The 18,594-nt window shown below is 37.9% G+C and overlaps 1 protein-coding gene across 1 annotated transcript in view; it reads left to right on the plus strand.

The window, feature by feature from the left end:
- LOC126194943 (protein expanded) overlaps positions 1 to 18,594 on the plus strand; it is a 161,630-nt gene that overhangs the window by 118,000 nt on the left and 25,036 nt on the right. The window contains exons 6-11 of the mRNA XM_049933330.1: positions 848 to 1,081; positions 3,333 to 3,398; positions 4,679 to 4,853; positions 7,578 to 7,856; positions 9,981 to 10,142; positions 11,929 to 12,338. Coding sequence (XP_049789287.1) covers positions 848 to 1,081; positions 3,333 to 3,398; positions 4,679 to 4,853; positions 7,578 to 7,856; positions 9,981 to 10,142; positions 11,929 to 12,338 — 1,326 coding nt within the window. The remainder of the gene's footprint in view (positions 1 to 847; positions 1,082 to 3,332; positions 3,399 to 4,678; positions 4,854 to 7,577; positions 7,857 to 9,980; positions 10,143 to 11,928; positions 12,339 to 18,594) is intronic.

Raw genomic sequence — 18,594 nt, forward strand, 5'->3', positions numbered from 1 at the left:
GTAAGTAATGAGTTAAGCAATCCCTGTTTCTGAGAGTTAGTATCCTTCTGTGATCAGTCATATCAAGACTTTTGTTTTGTTTCACTTACATGAATTTTAAATCTGCATAAGTTGCTTGAAATCTTTTTATGGCATTTATAATTTTTATAAACAGTAGTATTACTCTTAGGTTTTGGATGCCCTAGCCACATCACCAATACTTTGCTGTTGCCATTTTTTTTTCATTGTTAAGTAATATGCACTTTTTAGTCCACCATTTGTGAGTTATGTGCATGAGACATCCTTAAGGTTCCAAAAATGAATAACAACAATTGTAAATAAATTATGTGCTTCAAATTTTCTCAGTAATGACTGCTGAGCATTCCCTGATTCTCTTCTGGATTGTGAAACACATAACTGATTTGAGCAATTAACTCATCTCTGGTGGCAGTTATGTATTCCACACTCCTTACATGATACAAAAAAATAATCAAGATATATTAAGTTAGAGTAAACATGCGAGCTACAGTGTGATCAAGATACCAAAATACCAGACATGTAATGAGGTTCAGGATGGTCTGTTTTGAGCAATTGTTCTAAATTTATTTCTAAAATATAATTTGTGTAGAATTGTTATTATTCAACCTTAGAATGTGTACATCATATATATACATAAAAGAGAATATGTTCCTTAATGAAACATGATTTAAATGTTGTTAGCTGACCCTCTAAGTTATCAGTGGGGTTCTGAAAAATCCCGTATTTTACTTTGCTAGACACATTCTTGCAACAAGCAGGTGATAAAATGATAATTCATTGGTAGGTTCATAATTTAGAATGTTTACTTGACACCACTTCGGTCTTACAGATGGTGGAGAATTCGGAGCAGCAACTCGTGCAAACAGTTCCCACTCTACATCGCGACAACCGTGGAATGGGACGAGCACGGGCGGAGTTGCTGTACATTCGTGAGGCCTCCTCGACAGAGGTCTCACCACTTACACACAATTCGCACCTCTACCGCCTTCGATATAAGAAGAATGAGCAGGGCCCTGGCACTGTCTGGCTTGCCATTACAGCCAAAGGCATTCAGATTTATGAGGTACACAGTCATTTTGACCATTAGTAAGAATGTTGTTAATATGGTGTACAGTTAATTACTGAGCATTGCAGAGACATATGCCAACAAAATCAATAAAATTATGCCATTAACAGAATGTATTCATGAACCAAGTATAAGAAATTGTGCTTGTTGTTATAATACTACAGCAGGTATTCCAGTGTTGGCGAAGAGTTTCTAAAAAAGTTTTAGCACAAGTCCATGGCTCATGTTGTTTTGCAAGAGAACAAACCAAGGATGAATCTTTTGTGTGTGAGATAATCTACTTATTGCAAAAGAATGAAAAATGTTATTATTGCCATTCATCACATGTATTTAATATTTGATTATAATGTTAACAACATCAATAAAAGTATAGCGTTAACAACAGTATACATGTGATCCTATGGGGAAAATAGTACTTGTAAAATAATACTGCATTAGGTATTGCTGTTTGTGAATTTTGGAAGAAAAAGTTTTCTAGATTGGTGAGTGTCCAAGAAATCTTAAATGCAATTATTTAATTTCATGTACAGTAATTTCATATGTAATTCTAGCCAGAAATAATTTTTCACTATTACAGTACTATGAAAACAGCTGGACAAGTATTTGTCTACTTAGTCTCGACTGCCTAGGCAAAATATAAAGCAATGAGATCAACCAATATATTGGTCTTGTAATATTCAATTAAATCATCTGATCAAATAAGAAAACTTCGTGTAAATACCAGACTGAAATTGAAGTTGCAAGAAAGGTATTAATTTATTATGATGAGAATCTTTAACAAATGTCCCCCCCCTCCCCCAATCATTCTTTCTCTTTCGTCTACATAATGATATAAGAATAAATATGAAGGGCTCTCCAGGAATTTTTGACCATGTCTTGCTTCTATCATTCTCAAAATTCATATGTTTGAAAATATTTAAGATTTTCTCATTTATTTTCTTTGTGTAATGCTGCCTACTGAATCAAATTTCATCTACATTTGTTTTATTGAATAGTAGAGCATGGATCATCCAAAACAATTAGAGATTGAAGGTATTTTTGGATAACCAGTAATAGTATGTTTCATAGGAGCAGTATGCAACAGAGAAACAGTGCTTTAAGTGCAAAACTGTATGTAACTTTTATCATATGTTTCAAAAATAGACACGTCAAATAAGATTAAAAGTCATTAAAATTGCAGAAAATAAGTCCAACATTTTCTATTATTTCAGAACTTAGGCATATTTTTTTCATTAAATCTCACTTACTTGTGAAGGACTGCAGTTGGATCACATTATTCTTGTTGTTCTAACAGCTTTATAGCTTTCTCGAGACAGTGGAAAGCATTTTCAGTGGATGGGCCCTTTGTTACTAGGCTCTGCCTCATTGCAATGGTCTTGTTCATTGATGACACTGACACTGACAATGATTTCAGTCCCATTGCAACCAGTAAAACATCTACAATACCATCTTTCACAAGTGATGCTTCACACACAACTGATGATGTGAGCTTGTATGTATGTATTAAACTGGGGACCTGGAAATGATGGAGAGGCTTTATCCTGCCATAACCCTCAGTGGTTCACAGCCTCACAACAGGCCACAGCAGTCACCCATCCCACTGCCGGCCCACACTGAACCCAGTGTTACTGTGCGGTTCGGCCCTCCCCAGGAATGTCTCCTACCAGTTGACTGTAACCCCAGCTGTTTCCGTGGTAGAGAAATTATGGTGTATGTGTACTTGGAAATGGTGTTTGCACAGCAATCGCTGACACAGTGTAACTGAGGCAGAATAGGGGGAAGCAACCAACATTCGCCGAGGTAGACAGAAAACCACCTTAAAAACCATCCAGAGGCTGGCCGGCACACCACACCTCAACACTAATCGGCCGGGTGGATTAGTGCTGGGGACATGAACGCCTTCCCGCCTGGGAAGCAGTGTGTTAGACCATGCGGCTAGCTGGGTGGGCATGTGAGCATTGTCATACATGTTGGTTGGCAGGGTGGGGAAAAGTGCTATAGCTGACTAGAATGCTTTTGGTTAACCAATGTTCCCATTGATGGCTATTCAATCTGTGTTCTACTATAGTTTTAGTTTAGTGTATTGCTGTCTCCACAGTTTAGTTACAACATGAAATTCTTAAAAATAGTAGGTTTGTGTTACAAGGTGATTAAGCAGTTCACTTTTACCACATTTGTCTAATAACTGTCCAAAACATTTCTTATTGTTCTCTACTGTGAGAAATCAAATTTGGTTTCTTGCTTACAGGAAATCTCTGCAAAGACATTGACGGCAACATTCTTGTGGAATAATATAGGAAAACTGTGTTTTGATGTAAGTAACTACTGCCTGTAATTTTGTATGGTATACAGCGTAGCAGAATGATTTACTTGTGTGTGCACATACATGTTCACATAGAAATGTACACATTTCATTTCATGATATAGTCTTTTCATTTTTATTTGTCCCTTAGATTGTTTATATGCATTGCTTGTACATATGACAGTGATACATCGGTGTAGTGAAGTAATGGCGGTAACTTGTGAGATGTTAGCTAAAAACAAGTTCTAGCAGCCATGCAGTTCAGTTTTATATTGTACATTTCTGACTGACATAAATGTATTCAAAACAGTTGTGATTCAGTGTTTCCAGAAATTAAACAGTTTTCATTGATTTGATAGATACATAGCACAAGAGTCAGTTATATTTTATTAGGATTTAATATGTATGTCCGTGATTATAAATATGCTGCATCAGAGTATTCAGAACACTAAAGGACTACAGTGGAATTTCTTTATCATGATGAAAATGTGTGTGTGTGTGTGTGTGGGGTGGGGGGGGGGCAGAGGGGGGTATATTTAAAAACTAACATCTGTCATATTTTTAAATACTGAATCAAATTTGAGCTTCAGTTTAACCCAATTTACAACCCGACAAATCTAAGCTTCTTTAATGTCTGCCTGAGTTATTATCTCGAAATGGTATTACATTTCGTTCAAACTTTTCTTAGAATTTTTTGAAGTAGTGGGTAACTAAACTCAGACCTTACAGACCATCTCTACAATGCATCACTTCTATTTCACTTTCCTTTTTGAAAATTAAATAGTGATTTTCTTACTGAAAACCCATCTTCCCATAAGCAGACACAGTGTAGACACAAGCAAACAAATGACAATATTATGAAAAGGATAGTTGCTACTTACTGTATAGCGGAGATTCTGAGTCACAGATAGGTAAAACAAAAAGACTGTCAGAAGACAAGCTTTCAACCACAAAGGCCTTCATCATAAATAGACAGCATATACACACACACACACACTCACGCAAATGCAACTCACACATGAATGACCAGTCTCTGGCTGCTGAAACCTCAGAAACGTGACAGATTTTTCGTAATAGATGTTCTTAAAATGTTTTGGCCTGTGTAAACTAGTTGTATCTTTTATTTATTCATTTATTTGTAAAAGGGTCATTATTATTTTGTTAAAAAATACATGAAAATATTACACGAATTCATTATCAGTATTGATTCACTGTTGATTTACTCCATTATTATTTTAATGTCCTATGTTGCACAATGTATTAAATATTTACTAATAAGACACATATTTTAGCGTAAAAAATTCGAAATCCGAGCTCTAAACTGGCCAACATCTGGAGAAAAGTTTACATATTACACCAGCAGTGATGAGAAGAGTAAACACTTGCTGTTCCTATGCCGTACAACACATCAATTTAGTATGGCAATACAACCACGGCTGTCAGAGGTGCGGCGGAAAGAAGAAGAAGGTAAGGCTGCATATCCTACTAATTATCAAGGACCAACAAAACTTTTCAGCTGTCATCATGTTTGCAGAAAAATAAATATGCTTGTTTCTTTTCATATCAGTACACATGTAATAGTGTATCATTATGTGAACCCTTCATATCTCTTGAACTCTTTCACAAAGAATAATATTCCTGGATTCTTCTGTCACTCCTTGCTGTAACGATTTCTTATTGAAGAATTCCTTAAGAAATAAAACAAAAAAGAATAATTATGTTGTGTAATTTTTAGGACCTTTCCAAAAGTGGAAAGTACTTGCTCATATTGAAGTAAAAAGCAAAATCTTTTCTCCATCTGAAATCTGTCTTATCAACTGGTTTTCTTATAGTTTTCAACCAGTTTACAGAAATATTAGTTAGAATTTCCATTTGCTTCACTGCCAGTATGTGTTATTGTATATATTATTCAAATCAAATACATTCAGACAAATTAATAGGTAGCAATAATTTTTGGTGTTGTGTTGTCTCATTGGTACAAAGCATTGTGAATATAATCATGAAGTAATGTGGAAACAGCCGGCTCTTCTTTTTCCTCAGGGATATCAAAAGTAAAGATAAATTGTTGTTTTGTTCAGGTATGACCATGGAAAGTCAAAAATAGATGTACATGAAAATCAGTGGTTGTTGTAGAAAGTGTGTGGATAATTACTCAGGAATCTTTAATTTATGGGACAAAGTGACACTCCACATTTTGTGCTGTTGCTCATTGGAGAGCTTTGTTGATGTGACAGTCCCAGTGACTTATTATAACAAGATCAAATTATCTACATCTACATCTACATCTACATCCATACTCCGCAAGCCACCTGACGGTGTATGGCGGAGGGTACCCCGAGTACCTCTATCGGTTCTCCCTTCTATTCCAGTCTCATATTGTTCGTGGAAAAAAGGATTGTCTGTATGCTTCTGTGTGGGCTCTAATCTCTCTGATTTTATCCTCATGGCCTCTTTGCGAGATATACGTAGGAGGGAGCAATATACTGCTGGACTCTTCGGTGAAGGTATGTTCTCGAAACTTTAACAAAAGCCCGTACCGAGCTACTGAGCGTCTCTCTTGCAGAGTCTTCCACTGGAGTTTATCTATCATCTCCATAACGCTTTCGCGATTACTAAATGATCCTGTAATGAAGCGCGCTGCTCTCCGTTGGATCTTCTCTATCTCTTCTATCAACCCTATCTGGTACGGATCCCACACCGCTGAGCAGTATTCAAGTAGTGGGCGAACAAGCGTACTGTAACCTACTTCCTTTGTTTTCGGATTGCATTTCCTTAGGATTCTTCCAATGAATCTCAGTCTGGCATCTGCTTTACCAACGATCAACTTTATATGATCATTCCATTTTAAATCACTCCTAATGCGTAGTCCCAGATAATTTATGGAATTAACTGCTTCCAGTTGCTGACCTGCTATTTTGTAGCTAAATGGTAAGGGATCTTTCTTTCTATGTATTCGCAGCACATTACACTTGTCTACATTGAGATTCAATTATGCAGTAAAATCTCAATCCAAAAGTGAATACTTAATTTTAATGTAGACTTCATCTTCCCACTAGCAAAGGCAGTAGATAATTGCATTTATTTTCTTCTGTTGAGTTTATGGGTCAGATATACAGCGTATTACAAATAATGTGAAGCAGCTGGACAAGGATGAAATTTATAGCTAAAAATCCCAGTGTTAAATTTAACAGGTTCAGCTATAAGTTTGTGTCATTATTTGAGAATAACTTTCCAGTAAACTGATAAGAAAGAACATTAAAAAACCATGAAAAAATAGTTTACCAGTGAGATTTGAAAGGGAAATTTCTATGTTAATAAGACCAAATAAAGATCATGTTTAATCACGTACATAAAAAATTGCTCAGTATAATTAAGAAAAGTTATTAAAACATCTAGAAATATTCAGTTATGTCTGATATTAATGATTCAGATAATAGAAGTTAATTGTGACATCTATATTGCTTTGAATGGATAGGTTACAAGCTAATTCATGGGTTGTAGGTATTTCAAATATTTTTAATAACTATTTTTTAAATTAGTAAAGATAATTGGGCCAAGAAGTGTGCCAGAAAATGCAAGGCAGTATTTTGTAAAAGCAACTTTCAAGGAATTTTGTGTTATGCTGCTGTAAATGTTCCTTCTGGGTAACACCTATTCGATTGATGAACTTTTATTTAGAAAATTGTAGTTTGTTGAGTGTCAAAGTGTTATATTCTTAACTGTGTTATTAAATTAAATATTGTTTTGTGTTGTGTTGATTTATCTGTACGTGATCAGCATGTAGCTGTATTTACACACTGAATAAATAAATATTCACATTATTAAAGTATGCCTATATTGTGTAAAAGTGAACATTGGAATGTACAACTAACTAACTACGCTTTTGCATTATGCAATAGTTGCGTAAAGCTCCCTTTTAGTGTGGTATCCCTCCCATTATTTGTGACACTGAAGCTGATTGTAAATAGATGAGTACAGCACATGGAGGGTGAATTTCTTATTCAGTTTTTGTATATTTAGTAAGTCTTCTTTTAAACATTTTCTAATTATCAAACGCAGAGATGTTCACTAGTCTGCAGACTGTGTTCAAAATAATTTATTGAGAGCTGATAAAGGCACTTTCGTCAAAAATAAAGCTTTATGACAATAAAACGTGTCAATGTGATATAAAGGTATTCCTTCTTAATGCAGAACGCAAGAGATTTCGTGACTGGGTGAGTGCGGGTACGTGCAAAGCAGATCAACGCACCTCTGTCATCAGCAATACCTCCTCCAACACAACATCAGGAATTGTGTCAGATCGTGTACATAGTCTTGATGAAAGTGAAGATGAGTTGGAGGGTGAAATCATGATCACGTCACCCCCTGCTCCTCTTCTGACTCCTACTGCACCACCTTCTGTTGAGTCGCTTGCTCTGGCGCACCTCCGGGATGACGACTCTGATGCTCCGCCTTCACCTCCACCAAGAGGTAAATCCATTGACCATGCATTAGAGGAATAGTGCTCTAGTAATATTTATAAGGTAGTTTCAAAACTTTTCCTGGAATCAATTTTAAAAAAATGATATTTCATCACTTTAACATAACATTCAACATAACATTCAAAGTCCTTCTAGATAGCAATCACATATCAATTCCCACAACCAAAACACTGATTAAAACTCTCTCTAAAATACCTTTAGTTCTAATATTTTCTCCATCCCTTCCATTGCCTCTCCAGTTTTGTTTTGAGCCATGGGAACAGTTGAAAAGTGGTAGCTACAAGATCAGGGAATTGGAATGGGTTCTTTCTTAGGTAAGTTTTCAACTAGCAATGACATGTGCACAGTAGACAATGTCACACATCCAAGTATGAAATACAATGATGACTTTTTCCACATGATGACTTCTTGGAGTTGTCATCTGTATCTTTCTGTGCAGTGAAGTTGCTTGTTAGTGTCATCAAAGCTCACTGTAGCTTGAGGCCATTTTTGGATGCGTCAAACATGATACAGAATATTGAAGTCAGTGGTTTCAAACTAACTTGTAACATTTCCTCTAATTTGTTGCTTTCATCTATTTAGACAGTTTCCTAAATACCCTTATTGGTATGCAAATGAATGTTAATGCCATCGTGTAAATGAAATAAAAAAATCTCAAGATTATGATCATGTCAGTCCATAGGACGTCTGTGATGTTTCAGAAAGCACACATTCTCCTGTCTTTTGGAGAACTTAACTTCATCAGAAGATAGAGAGTGTGCTTCACAAAGTGTTAAAAAGACCATCCGATTAACCCTGTTAGTGGCCTATACAGTTTACTGTATACTTAATGTTCTTGCCATTGGTGAAAGTGTACAGATGGCCACAATAGGTAATTTATTTGATTTTTGTATGTACTTCAAAAATCGTTTATCGTACATGCACTTCGAATTTTCCAGTATCTCATTTCCAGGGGCCTCTATCAATGTTCTGAAAATCCAGCAACAAACCTAGTGTCTCAGATTATGATTTTGGTTGCTCTAATGATGGAAAGTACACAGTCCCTTCCACCATATGTGCCAATTGATTATCAGCCTGGCAATGCCAAAAATTATGGAGTCTTATTGATGTTAGATCTCTACATTTTGTAGTAATCTGTTCTTGTGTTTCTCTGTTGAGAAAACAGCATATTCGATACTTTGGTCTTAGTTGTATTGTAAATGGGATACACTGTTACAAATTGTTTGATTAATCTTTTTCCAACTTACATGTATGTGTTATTTACATGTTGGTATTAATGTTAAAATATAGTTTTATTGTTATCAGAGATACATCATTCATCTTTCTGGTATTACGAAGAAAATAATACTGCTATAAAACTTTATTCCAGTTCTTTAAGAGTAGTAGATGTGAAAGCTACATTTTGAAAGGAATGGAAGTGAATAAAAAATGGCACACACCCATCTTGTCATAATTTACAATGTAATCTTATGCTACCACAAAATTAACACTAATGGTTGTAGTAAACAAGATGACAAACTATAATGAGCACAGTCCTTTTTTTGAGCAGCAGAATAAACCTTATTTGAATTTACTGTTACTTTTGTTTATATTGTGCCAATTTAGGGTGTACATGATAGACTATGCAGTAATAAGGGAATCTATTCAACTTTAATATTTTAATAGAAATGTATCCAGTGTTCTACCATACCCTGCACAAGAAAAGTTTTGTGTCTCAGTGAATATGGCACTTAATATTCTTGGGATTTCAGTAATATCACATGACTTAGCAGTTTTTTTAGTTTTTTTTACCCACTGTGTAAGTGATAGCAAGCTTCACCTGAATACCTGAATTGTAAGATTTCCAGACAGTAAAAATAAAAGTGATTACTCTAATGTCAATAATTTTAGAAAATGGATCAGTGTACGTTGTTATTTATGGCAGTACCACAGCACATTTTGAGCTGTAGTTGGTGCTGTATTGTCACACATTTCCTTAAGCAACCATGCCAGTGAAGAAACTCTGCTGCTTCCTTTTCACGCCGTAATATTCATTTGTTATTGATTACAGTTATGGAGAGATTCATTTAGTAGGATGTAATCCAACATTTGTGTAAACAGATGTTTTCATTAGGGAGCTCAGAGGAGACGGACCATACTGGCATGGCTTCTGGTCTGACGCGCAGTCATCAGAAGACATCTCCCAACAGTAGTGGAGGAGGAGGAGGTGCTGCAACCCCTGCCACAACAGATGGCAGTCAGTGTTCGAGTTCCTGTTCCACTGTTGTGGTTGCGGGTGAGTTGTGTGTGGCATCTTGTTTGGGCACTTACAGATACTAAATTGTAATTGATATGAGGAGGTACCCAAAAGAAACTAAACTTATTTTTTTAACTTCTTTATTCACATTTTAAGCACAAACCTTCAGTTACCTTCAAAATACTTTCCACTTGCACTGATATACTTGTCTAATCTTTTATTCCGTTTTTCAAAACATTGTTTGAATTCATCTTTTGTGATACTTGACAGTGCCTCCTTCGTTTTCTCTTTCCTTCACCTCAGCAGCATCAGCAAAAAGCTTTCAGGTCTCTTTTCATTCTAGGAAACAAAACAAAAAGTCGCATTGGGCATGGTCGGGTTTATACAGGGGGTGAGAGACAGGAGTCATACCATTTTTGGTCAAGAATTGTCATACAGACAGGGCTGTGGGAGCAGGGGCATTGTCCAGATGGGAAAACCAATCACCCAGCTGCCACAAATTAAGCTGCTTCTGCCGCACCCTGTTGCACAATCTTTTCAAAACTTCCAAGTATAAAACCTGGTTAACTATCTGACCCTGTGGAAAAACTCTGAATTGACGACTCCTCTCACATCAAAAAAACAATTCAGCAATGTTTTAATGTTTGATTTCACCTGATGAGTTTTCTTGGGCGAGACAAACTTGAAGTCCTCCACTGGTTTTATTGTTGCTTCGATTCAGAATCATAAGCATAGCGCTATGTTTCATCACCTGTGATGATTTTTGAAAACATGTTTGTATCATTCACTTCTTTCACAGCACAGTGTGCTTCCACATGACTTTGTTTCAGTTCAGCAGTTGGCAATTGTGGCATGAATTCAGCAGCCACCCTTTTCATTTTCAAATCTTCTGTCACAATTCTCTGCACTGAACACTAAGTCACTCCTGATAGCTCCACAATTTCTTCAGTGGTCCGTCGTTGATCTTCATTGATGATTGCACAATTTTTTCAACATTTTCATGTGTTTGGGCTGTGGGAGGATTACACAAGGTTTGTCATCAATTTACATTTCACCATTTATGAAATGGCAAAATTATGCAAACACTTGAGTTGTCTCCATAGCATTGTCCTTGTATGCCATTTTTAACATTTCAAGAGTTTCTGTTCCACTTTTTCTGAGCAAAAAGCAGAATTTCATCACTGCAAGCTGTTCATGAATATCAGCCAGTGCAAAATCGATAATTACACGAAACAGTTGTCACTGTAAACTCTGCCGAAAGTAGTCCGGACCTTCATCAGCAATGGCACTCCTCTTACTGACTGTGGAATGTTCGCTCTGTGCACTCCTAGTGACAAAACATGGTACTACAAAACTGCTGCCCACCAAAAAATTTGTTATGTTTCTTTTGTATATCCCCTCAAATAGTTCGTGTATAACTTAGTGGTGTTTTTTTTATGAATTTTATTGTTTTATTCATTGTTTACATGTGCTCTGTGATCATAGAGGAGCAGAAGTGGACAACAGTATCTTGTTAGTGTTACTTCAAAAACTGCAGTTTCTTGATATTGGGAAGTAAGTTGATTTTGAGGCAAAAATCGAAAAATTTATCCCATAAAAAAGTTCTTTATAAACCTCTGTCTCATAATTATTATGCGTATTGCAGCATTTTATCACCAAAAATAAATGTTTTCCTCCATTCAGTGATACAAGCATCTATCCTAAAGAGAGTTTAATTTATTAGTACTGTTAGTTCTAGGATTTACTACACACATTCATCTCGATATTACATTTCCTTTGCATTACATCATTAGTGAGAGCAATTACAGTGATCATTCGTACACAGGACCAGCACCTCCTGCCAGACCTCGCCGTGCATCGACCTCATCAAGCCTGGAGCTCGGTTTCTCACATACGGCACAGAATTCGGCAGTCTCAGAACCTGCAACCTCAGTGGGTGGTGTGCTACCAGCACCCAGCACATTGACAGCTGGGACAACGACTGTTGCTTTGGACTATTCGGTGAGGAGTGCTCACACCAGCAGTGGTGTTTACACTCTGACAACAAGTGCAGGGAGTCGTCCGGGCACACCTGACTCGTGTGTGAGTGCAGCTTCTTTCCGAGGTGATGGTAGTGATCCTCCTGCTGCCCCACCTCGATCTCCTCTGAGTGCTGCCGAGTTGTCGCACCTCATCATGTCCGGCAGACCTGCACTGGATGATCCTCCCACTGTTGATGCCAGTGAATCATTCACGGTAAGTGTGAAATGTAGGTGGTGTGTTCTCGTGATAGTGCAATAGCTAAACTAGGTCTGTGTAGTTAGTTTATTCTTACTGATGAATTTTTGGCAGATGTGGCTAAGACTTAAACCTGGACTTTTCCCTTACACAGTCAAGACAAAGATCTGGCCTTGAGTCCCATGTTGGATAACAGTTTTAGTTGGTCACGAAGTTTTATTGTAGTGTACATTATGCGGTAAACTCAAAAGAGCTACTCCCAAAAGTATCTTGATGAATTGTGCACTTAATAAATATTTATACTTACTTTGAAAATTCTTTGCAAATTTCAGTTGCACCCTATGCTGAACATTAGAAATTTCAAAGGGGAACACAGTTATCTATACCGTATTTACTCGAATTTAAGCCGCACTCGAATCTAAGCCGCACCTGAAAAATGAGACTCGAAATCGAGGAAAAAAAATTTTCCCGAATCTAAGCCGCACCTGAAATCTGAGACTCGAAATTCAAGGGGAGAGAAAAGCTTTAGGCCGCACCTCCAAATCAAAACAAAGTTGGTCCATTGTAATATGAGACACAATTTAGGTCGAATGAATGACGATACAGTTATAATAGTTTGGTTCGAGTCGTAATCTTAGCAGTTAAGCTTTACCAGGTAGCCATTGCTATACGTCAGGCGCTCCGTCCGTATTTATACAGGTACCCTTCCTTTTTCACGTGCTTTGTCTGGTTTGAATTGATTGCTTATTTTTCTTTGATCTGATAAGTGCTGTTCTCTTTGTTATAGGTGTTTACGTCATCCAAAGCTGAAAATGCATTACTGTACTGTGTCATGCATTGTTTGTCGCATTCTGATAATGAGTGTTTACGACATGTCGCTGCTCGCGGCATGGATAGCTTTTGTGCACGCTACCACCACTTACAATTTTTTTTTTTTTTTAAAAAAAGAGGAATCGTCTCATTAGCAAAACAATGGCAAGAGACTGCTATTTGTTGTTACTTACACTGCTGCTTTCTTTGATAATGATCAACAAGAACCAAATAATAGACTGCGTATGCTAGAAGATGTTCTGAAACTAGAGTTTAGTGAAAACTTTTCTCTGTTTGAAAATCTTTGCAGACGCCTCTTTAGTACATTACATTCTGCACAGAAATTAGAGTCATCTTAGATTTAAAAATCTAATAAATTGTCGTGCTTCATTTCTGACTGTATCACTATTCGGCATAAGAATAATACGAATATAAACATGACATGATATGTATATTCTTCTGCGTTTGCTGTTGTCTCACTCTAGTTTCGTAGTTTATTAGGCAGACAGGATTTAAATGAGATAGCAGCAAACACTAAAGAATACATGGCAAAATGTTTATATTCGTATTATTATTATGGTGGAGATAATACTGCATGTGATTCACAATTCATAAAAGTTCCTATTAGCAACCATCTCTTCTCACAGGTAGGAAAAAATTCAGAACGCAGAGTTGACCATATTGACAAACATCTCAAACAGTCTTGCCAGTCAGATTTTGGTAGTGCATTGAAATGCTGCTACATTCGAAGATGAACAATACGGAATTTGTATTTACTTTGTTGGATAATGTATGAAAATGCAGTGGTCGAAACTCGGGGCGGAGAAAACAAGCTCGTCTTCCACCTTTTTTTTTATTTTTATTTTTATTTTTATTTTTTTTTTTTTTAAATGATGCAGAGGTTTTGTGCCTGTGAATATTCGACGACAGAAGTTAATTGTGGCGGCACCTACCAACATTTTTCACAACTTCCGCTTTGCACTCGATTCTAAGCCGCAGGCGGTTATTTGGATTACAAAAACCGGAAAAAAAGTGCAGCTTAGATTTGAGTAAATACGGTAGTCTTTCCTTGTTCCTTTCATGTTGTAAGTCAACTTTATTAAACTCCTTGGAGAAAAAAGTGTTACTTCACATCCTAAATTTTATTTCATCTTGTGTTGTCCATCAAGCCATTAGACCACCTACAAATCTCTGTCATTATTAATTCTTTTCCGCAACACATCTGAGTAGCAAGAAGAACAGGGGCACATGCAAGACTTTTATTTTTTGCAACAAATTTAGTAAGCTTAACTTTACTTGTTTCTAGCTTTTTATCTCTCATGTATGTTTTGTTCTGACTTCTGTTCACCCTCTCATTTACTGCTTCACTTTTCTTCACCTACACACAGGTATATAGTGTACTGTGAATGCTAATTAGTATTAGGACAGGGCATTGAGTGACTTTCCTGATAATACTGGTAGCCATTTTTGTTTTTCTTGTCCCCCCCCCCCCCCCTCCCCCAAAGCTGATGTTTCAGCTGTGTTTTTTATGCGTGTGGCTCTCTCACCAGCCATGCGCCAGTTGTTCCTATTGCAGCATCTGTTACGAAAATGATCCGTATCTGCCTCAAATATTGGTGCAAAAATTAAGTTCACAGGTTTGCTGTGGGTGCTCAGATAATAACCAGAACTATGTTTCCATTTCACTATGTTTCCGTCCCTACACAACCCTTGCTCCGAACCCCTTCCCTCATGGCTCATTCCCCTGTAACGGACCAAGATACAAGATCTATCCCATACACCCTCCCACCATCACATACTCCAGTCCAGTCACGAACATCACCTATCCCATCAAAGGCAGGGCTACCTCTGAAACCAGTCAATGTGATCTACAAGCTAAGCTGCAACCACTGTGCTGCATTCTATGTGGGCATGACAACCAACAGGCTGTCTGTCCACATGAATGGCTACCGACAAACTGTGGCCAAGAAACAAGTGGACCACCCAGTTGCTGAACACGCTGCCAAACAAGACATCTTTTATTTCAATGACTGCTTCACAGCCTATGCCGTATGGATTCTTCCCACCAACATCAGCTTTTCTGAATTTTGCAGGTGTTAACTTTCCCTGCAGCATATCCTACGTTCCCGTAACCCTCCTGGCTTCAAGCTTCATTAGTCATTGTCCTCATCCATATGGCATCCCTGTTCCCGTCCCAGCACTATACAGCCCTCATTCCACCATTGCACCCAGTCTTTTTACTTGTCTCCTTTTTCCGCTACCCGCTTTACCCTGCCGCCTGTCTAACTTCCTGTCTGCACATAGCTGCCTTATCCTCTCCAACTTGTCCGTGCATGCTACCAGCAGCACTGCATTGTCCGCTACCCCTACCCATACTATCCGCCTGTCTCCCCACCCTAGCCTTCTCCTTACCCCCACCCAGTGCACTGGTGCTGCTGCCCGCAGTGTGGCTACAGTTAGCTGAGACTACAGTTGTGTGTGAGTTGCAGTTGCATGAGTAGGTGTGTGTGTGTGTGTGTGTGATCTATTTTTGATGAAGGTCTTAAAGGCCAAAAGCTTTATTTGTGACAGTCAGTCTTTTTGTTGTGCCTATCTGCAACTCACCATTACATTCCATCTTGGATTTTCCATTATATGTTTCCATTTCTTTATTCATTCTTGTTACATCTGTGTTTGCCCACTTATGATGCATTTAAACTTGTTAGTCGACTTGACGGTGTAGCTGTGATGGTCTGGCAGGTAGAGCACTTGACTCCAGCCCTGCAGGTCCTGGGTTGAGACACGGGAAGGGGTTCTTGTTCCACTTCTTCCAGGGTGGCCCTATGTCCATCCAGCCTGCTGTCGAATTGAGTAGCGGGAATCTTTACTGGGTCTAAAAGGCAGCTGGGGTGAAGGGCCTGCCACCCCTCCTCCTTCTAGTGCCACAGTGAATAGATAGGCTGCACTTTATCTGCAGTTCAGTCACAGGCTTGTGCCACAGACAGATAATGGTTCCTGCTATTTGATCTTCCTGAAATCTCTTCATACTTGCACTATGTTTTGTCTTCCATTCTTTTTTTTCTTACTCGTCTGCTTGTTAGGATTCTCTGTAAAGCTTGAATCTCTGATTCATTGCTTGTGTTTTGAAAGCAAGACCTTTTTTTTATTCGTAATATTTATAAGACATTCTGTTGTATCTTTCTTTTAAGGTATAGAAATGGTAGTAGGGAAACAACAAATAAGAAATGACAACAGGCAATCATCCAGCTGCAGATAAGTGTTCTTTTGACACTTAGGCACACTTAATAATATCAGTAATAATAATAATAATAATAATAATTGACCTTCAGGGCAGAAAAACAAAGCAATTTTTTTTATATTTATGTGCTTACACACCATCCTTCATTCAGATGCAGATGAGTCATTCTGTTTGTTGAGTCTTTCTGGTGGCTCCACCACATGGCACGATTGTTTTTATCTCTGTTGCAAACAGTTCTTCTGGGGTAAGTAGATACAAGCATTGGATACATTGTGCATTACTGCTGAATAAAAATAGGAAAAAAACCTGTAAGCTGACAACAAAAGTAGGCAAAAAATAGAAAGACATGAAAAATACTAGCTATTGGAATCAGAAATTTGTTCACATCACAAAAGGGAGGAAAAACATTGACAAATGAAACAGATAGTGATTAGTAAAGAGTGTTGTCTGGGACATCAGGTGAACAGCAGGGCAGAATGGAAGAGAAATGGTCTTGCTTTAAGGTTAACAGTCATTTTTACAGTTTGGACAAAAATGCTCATACTGTATAATTGTTGGCTTAGCAACTTATTTCTTGTATGAAAAGTTGCATAAATGTTACATAGCTACATCTTGGAAATACTGTATATTGCGTGAATACAAAATGAGGTTCAGTTGTCATAGTTACACTTACATAATTTACACTGAGGTGACAAAAGTCAAGGGATAGTGATATGCAGATATACAGATGGTGATAGTATAGCATACATAAGATGTAAAAGGGCAACGAACTGGCAGAGCTGTTGTTTGTATTCAGGTGATTCATGTGAAAAGGTTTCCTATGTGATTATGGCTGTACAGTGGGAATTAACAGACTTTGAATGCAGAATGGAAAGTGGAGTTAGAAGCATGGGACATTCTGTTTTGGAAATCCTTAGGGAATTCAATATTGCAAGATCCACAGAGTCAAGAATGTGGTGAGAATACCAAATTTCGGGCATTACCTGTCACCATGAACAATGCAGTGGCCAACGGTCTTCACTTAACAACCGAGAGCAGCGGTGTTTGCGTAGAGTTGTCAGTGCTAGCAGATGAGCAGCATTGTATGAAATAACCACAGTAATCAATGTGGGACACATGATGAAAATATCCGTTAGGGCAGTTTGGCAATATTTGGCATTAATGGGCTACTGTAGCAAATGACCAATGCGAATGCCTTTACCAACAGCATGATGTTGCCTGCAGCACCTCTCCTGGGCTTGTGACCACATTGGTTGGACCTAGATGACTCGAAAACTGTGCCCTGGACAACAGTTGGTAAAAGCTGATGGTAGAGTTCAAGACTGGTGCAGACTCGATGAAGCTGAGGACCCAAGTTATCAATAAAGCTCTGTGCAAGCTGGTGGTGACTGTGTGGTGTGGTGTGCCCTGGACAACAGTTGGTAAAAGCTGATGGTAGAGTTCAAGACTGGTGCAGACTCGACGAAGCTGAGGACCCAAGTTGTCAACAAAGCTCTGTGCAAGCTTGTGGTGACTGTGTGGTGTGGGCTGTGTTTACACGGAATGGACTGCGTCCTCTGGTCCAACTGAAATGATCCTTGACCGGAAATGGTTATGTTCGGCTACTTGGAGACCATTTGTAGCCATTTCTGGACCTCACATTTTCAAACAACAATGAAATTGTCACAGGGCCACTGTGGGTTTGAAGAACATTCTGGACAATGCATGTGAATGGTCTGGCCACCAAGATCACCCAACACGAATCCCATCGAGCATTTACGGGACATAATTGAGAGGTCAATTCGTGCACAACAGAACTTTTGCAATTATGAATGGCTATAGAGGCAGAAGGCTCAATATTTCTGCAGGGGGCTTCCAACAACTTGTTGAATCCATATCATGTCGAGTTGCCGCACTATGCCAAGTGAAAAGGGGTCTGACACGACATTAGGAAGTATCCCAGGACTTTTGTTACCTCAGTGTAACAGCATCTTTATTAAGATCATAAATATTTTATTAATTTCCTGGCGTATTTCAGCCACTGACCTACTTCAAAAGGACACGAAACTGATTGATGCAGGGTATCTCATCAGTGATATCTGTATAAATGAGAAGTGCAAATTCTGTTCAGCTATCTTCTTGTTGTGACACAAATAATAATTAATGTAAACTTAATCAAAGCTTTCCAATTTTGCTGACATTTAAAATAAAATTGACAGGAGCTTCACGTGATGTCATTGCACTATT

The sequence above is a fragment of the Schistocerca nitens genome, chromosome 7 (genome assembly GCF_023898315.1).
Source record: "Schistocerca nitens isolate TAMUIC-IGC-003100 chromosome 7, iqSchNite1.1, whole genome shotgun sequence".
Lineage (NCBI taxonomy): Eukaryota > Metazoa > Arthropoda > Insecta > Orthoptera > Acrididae > Schistocerca > Schistocerca nitens.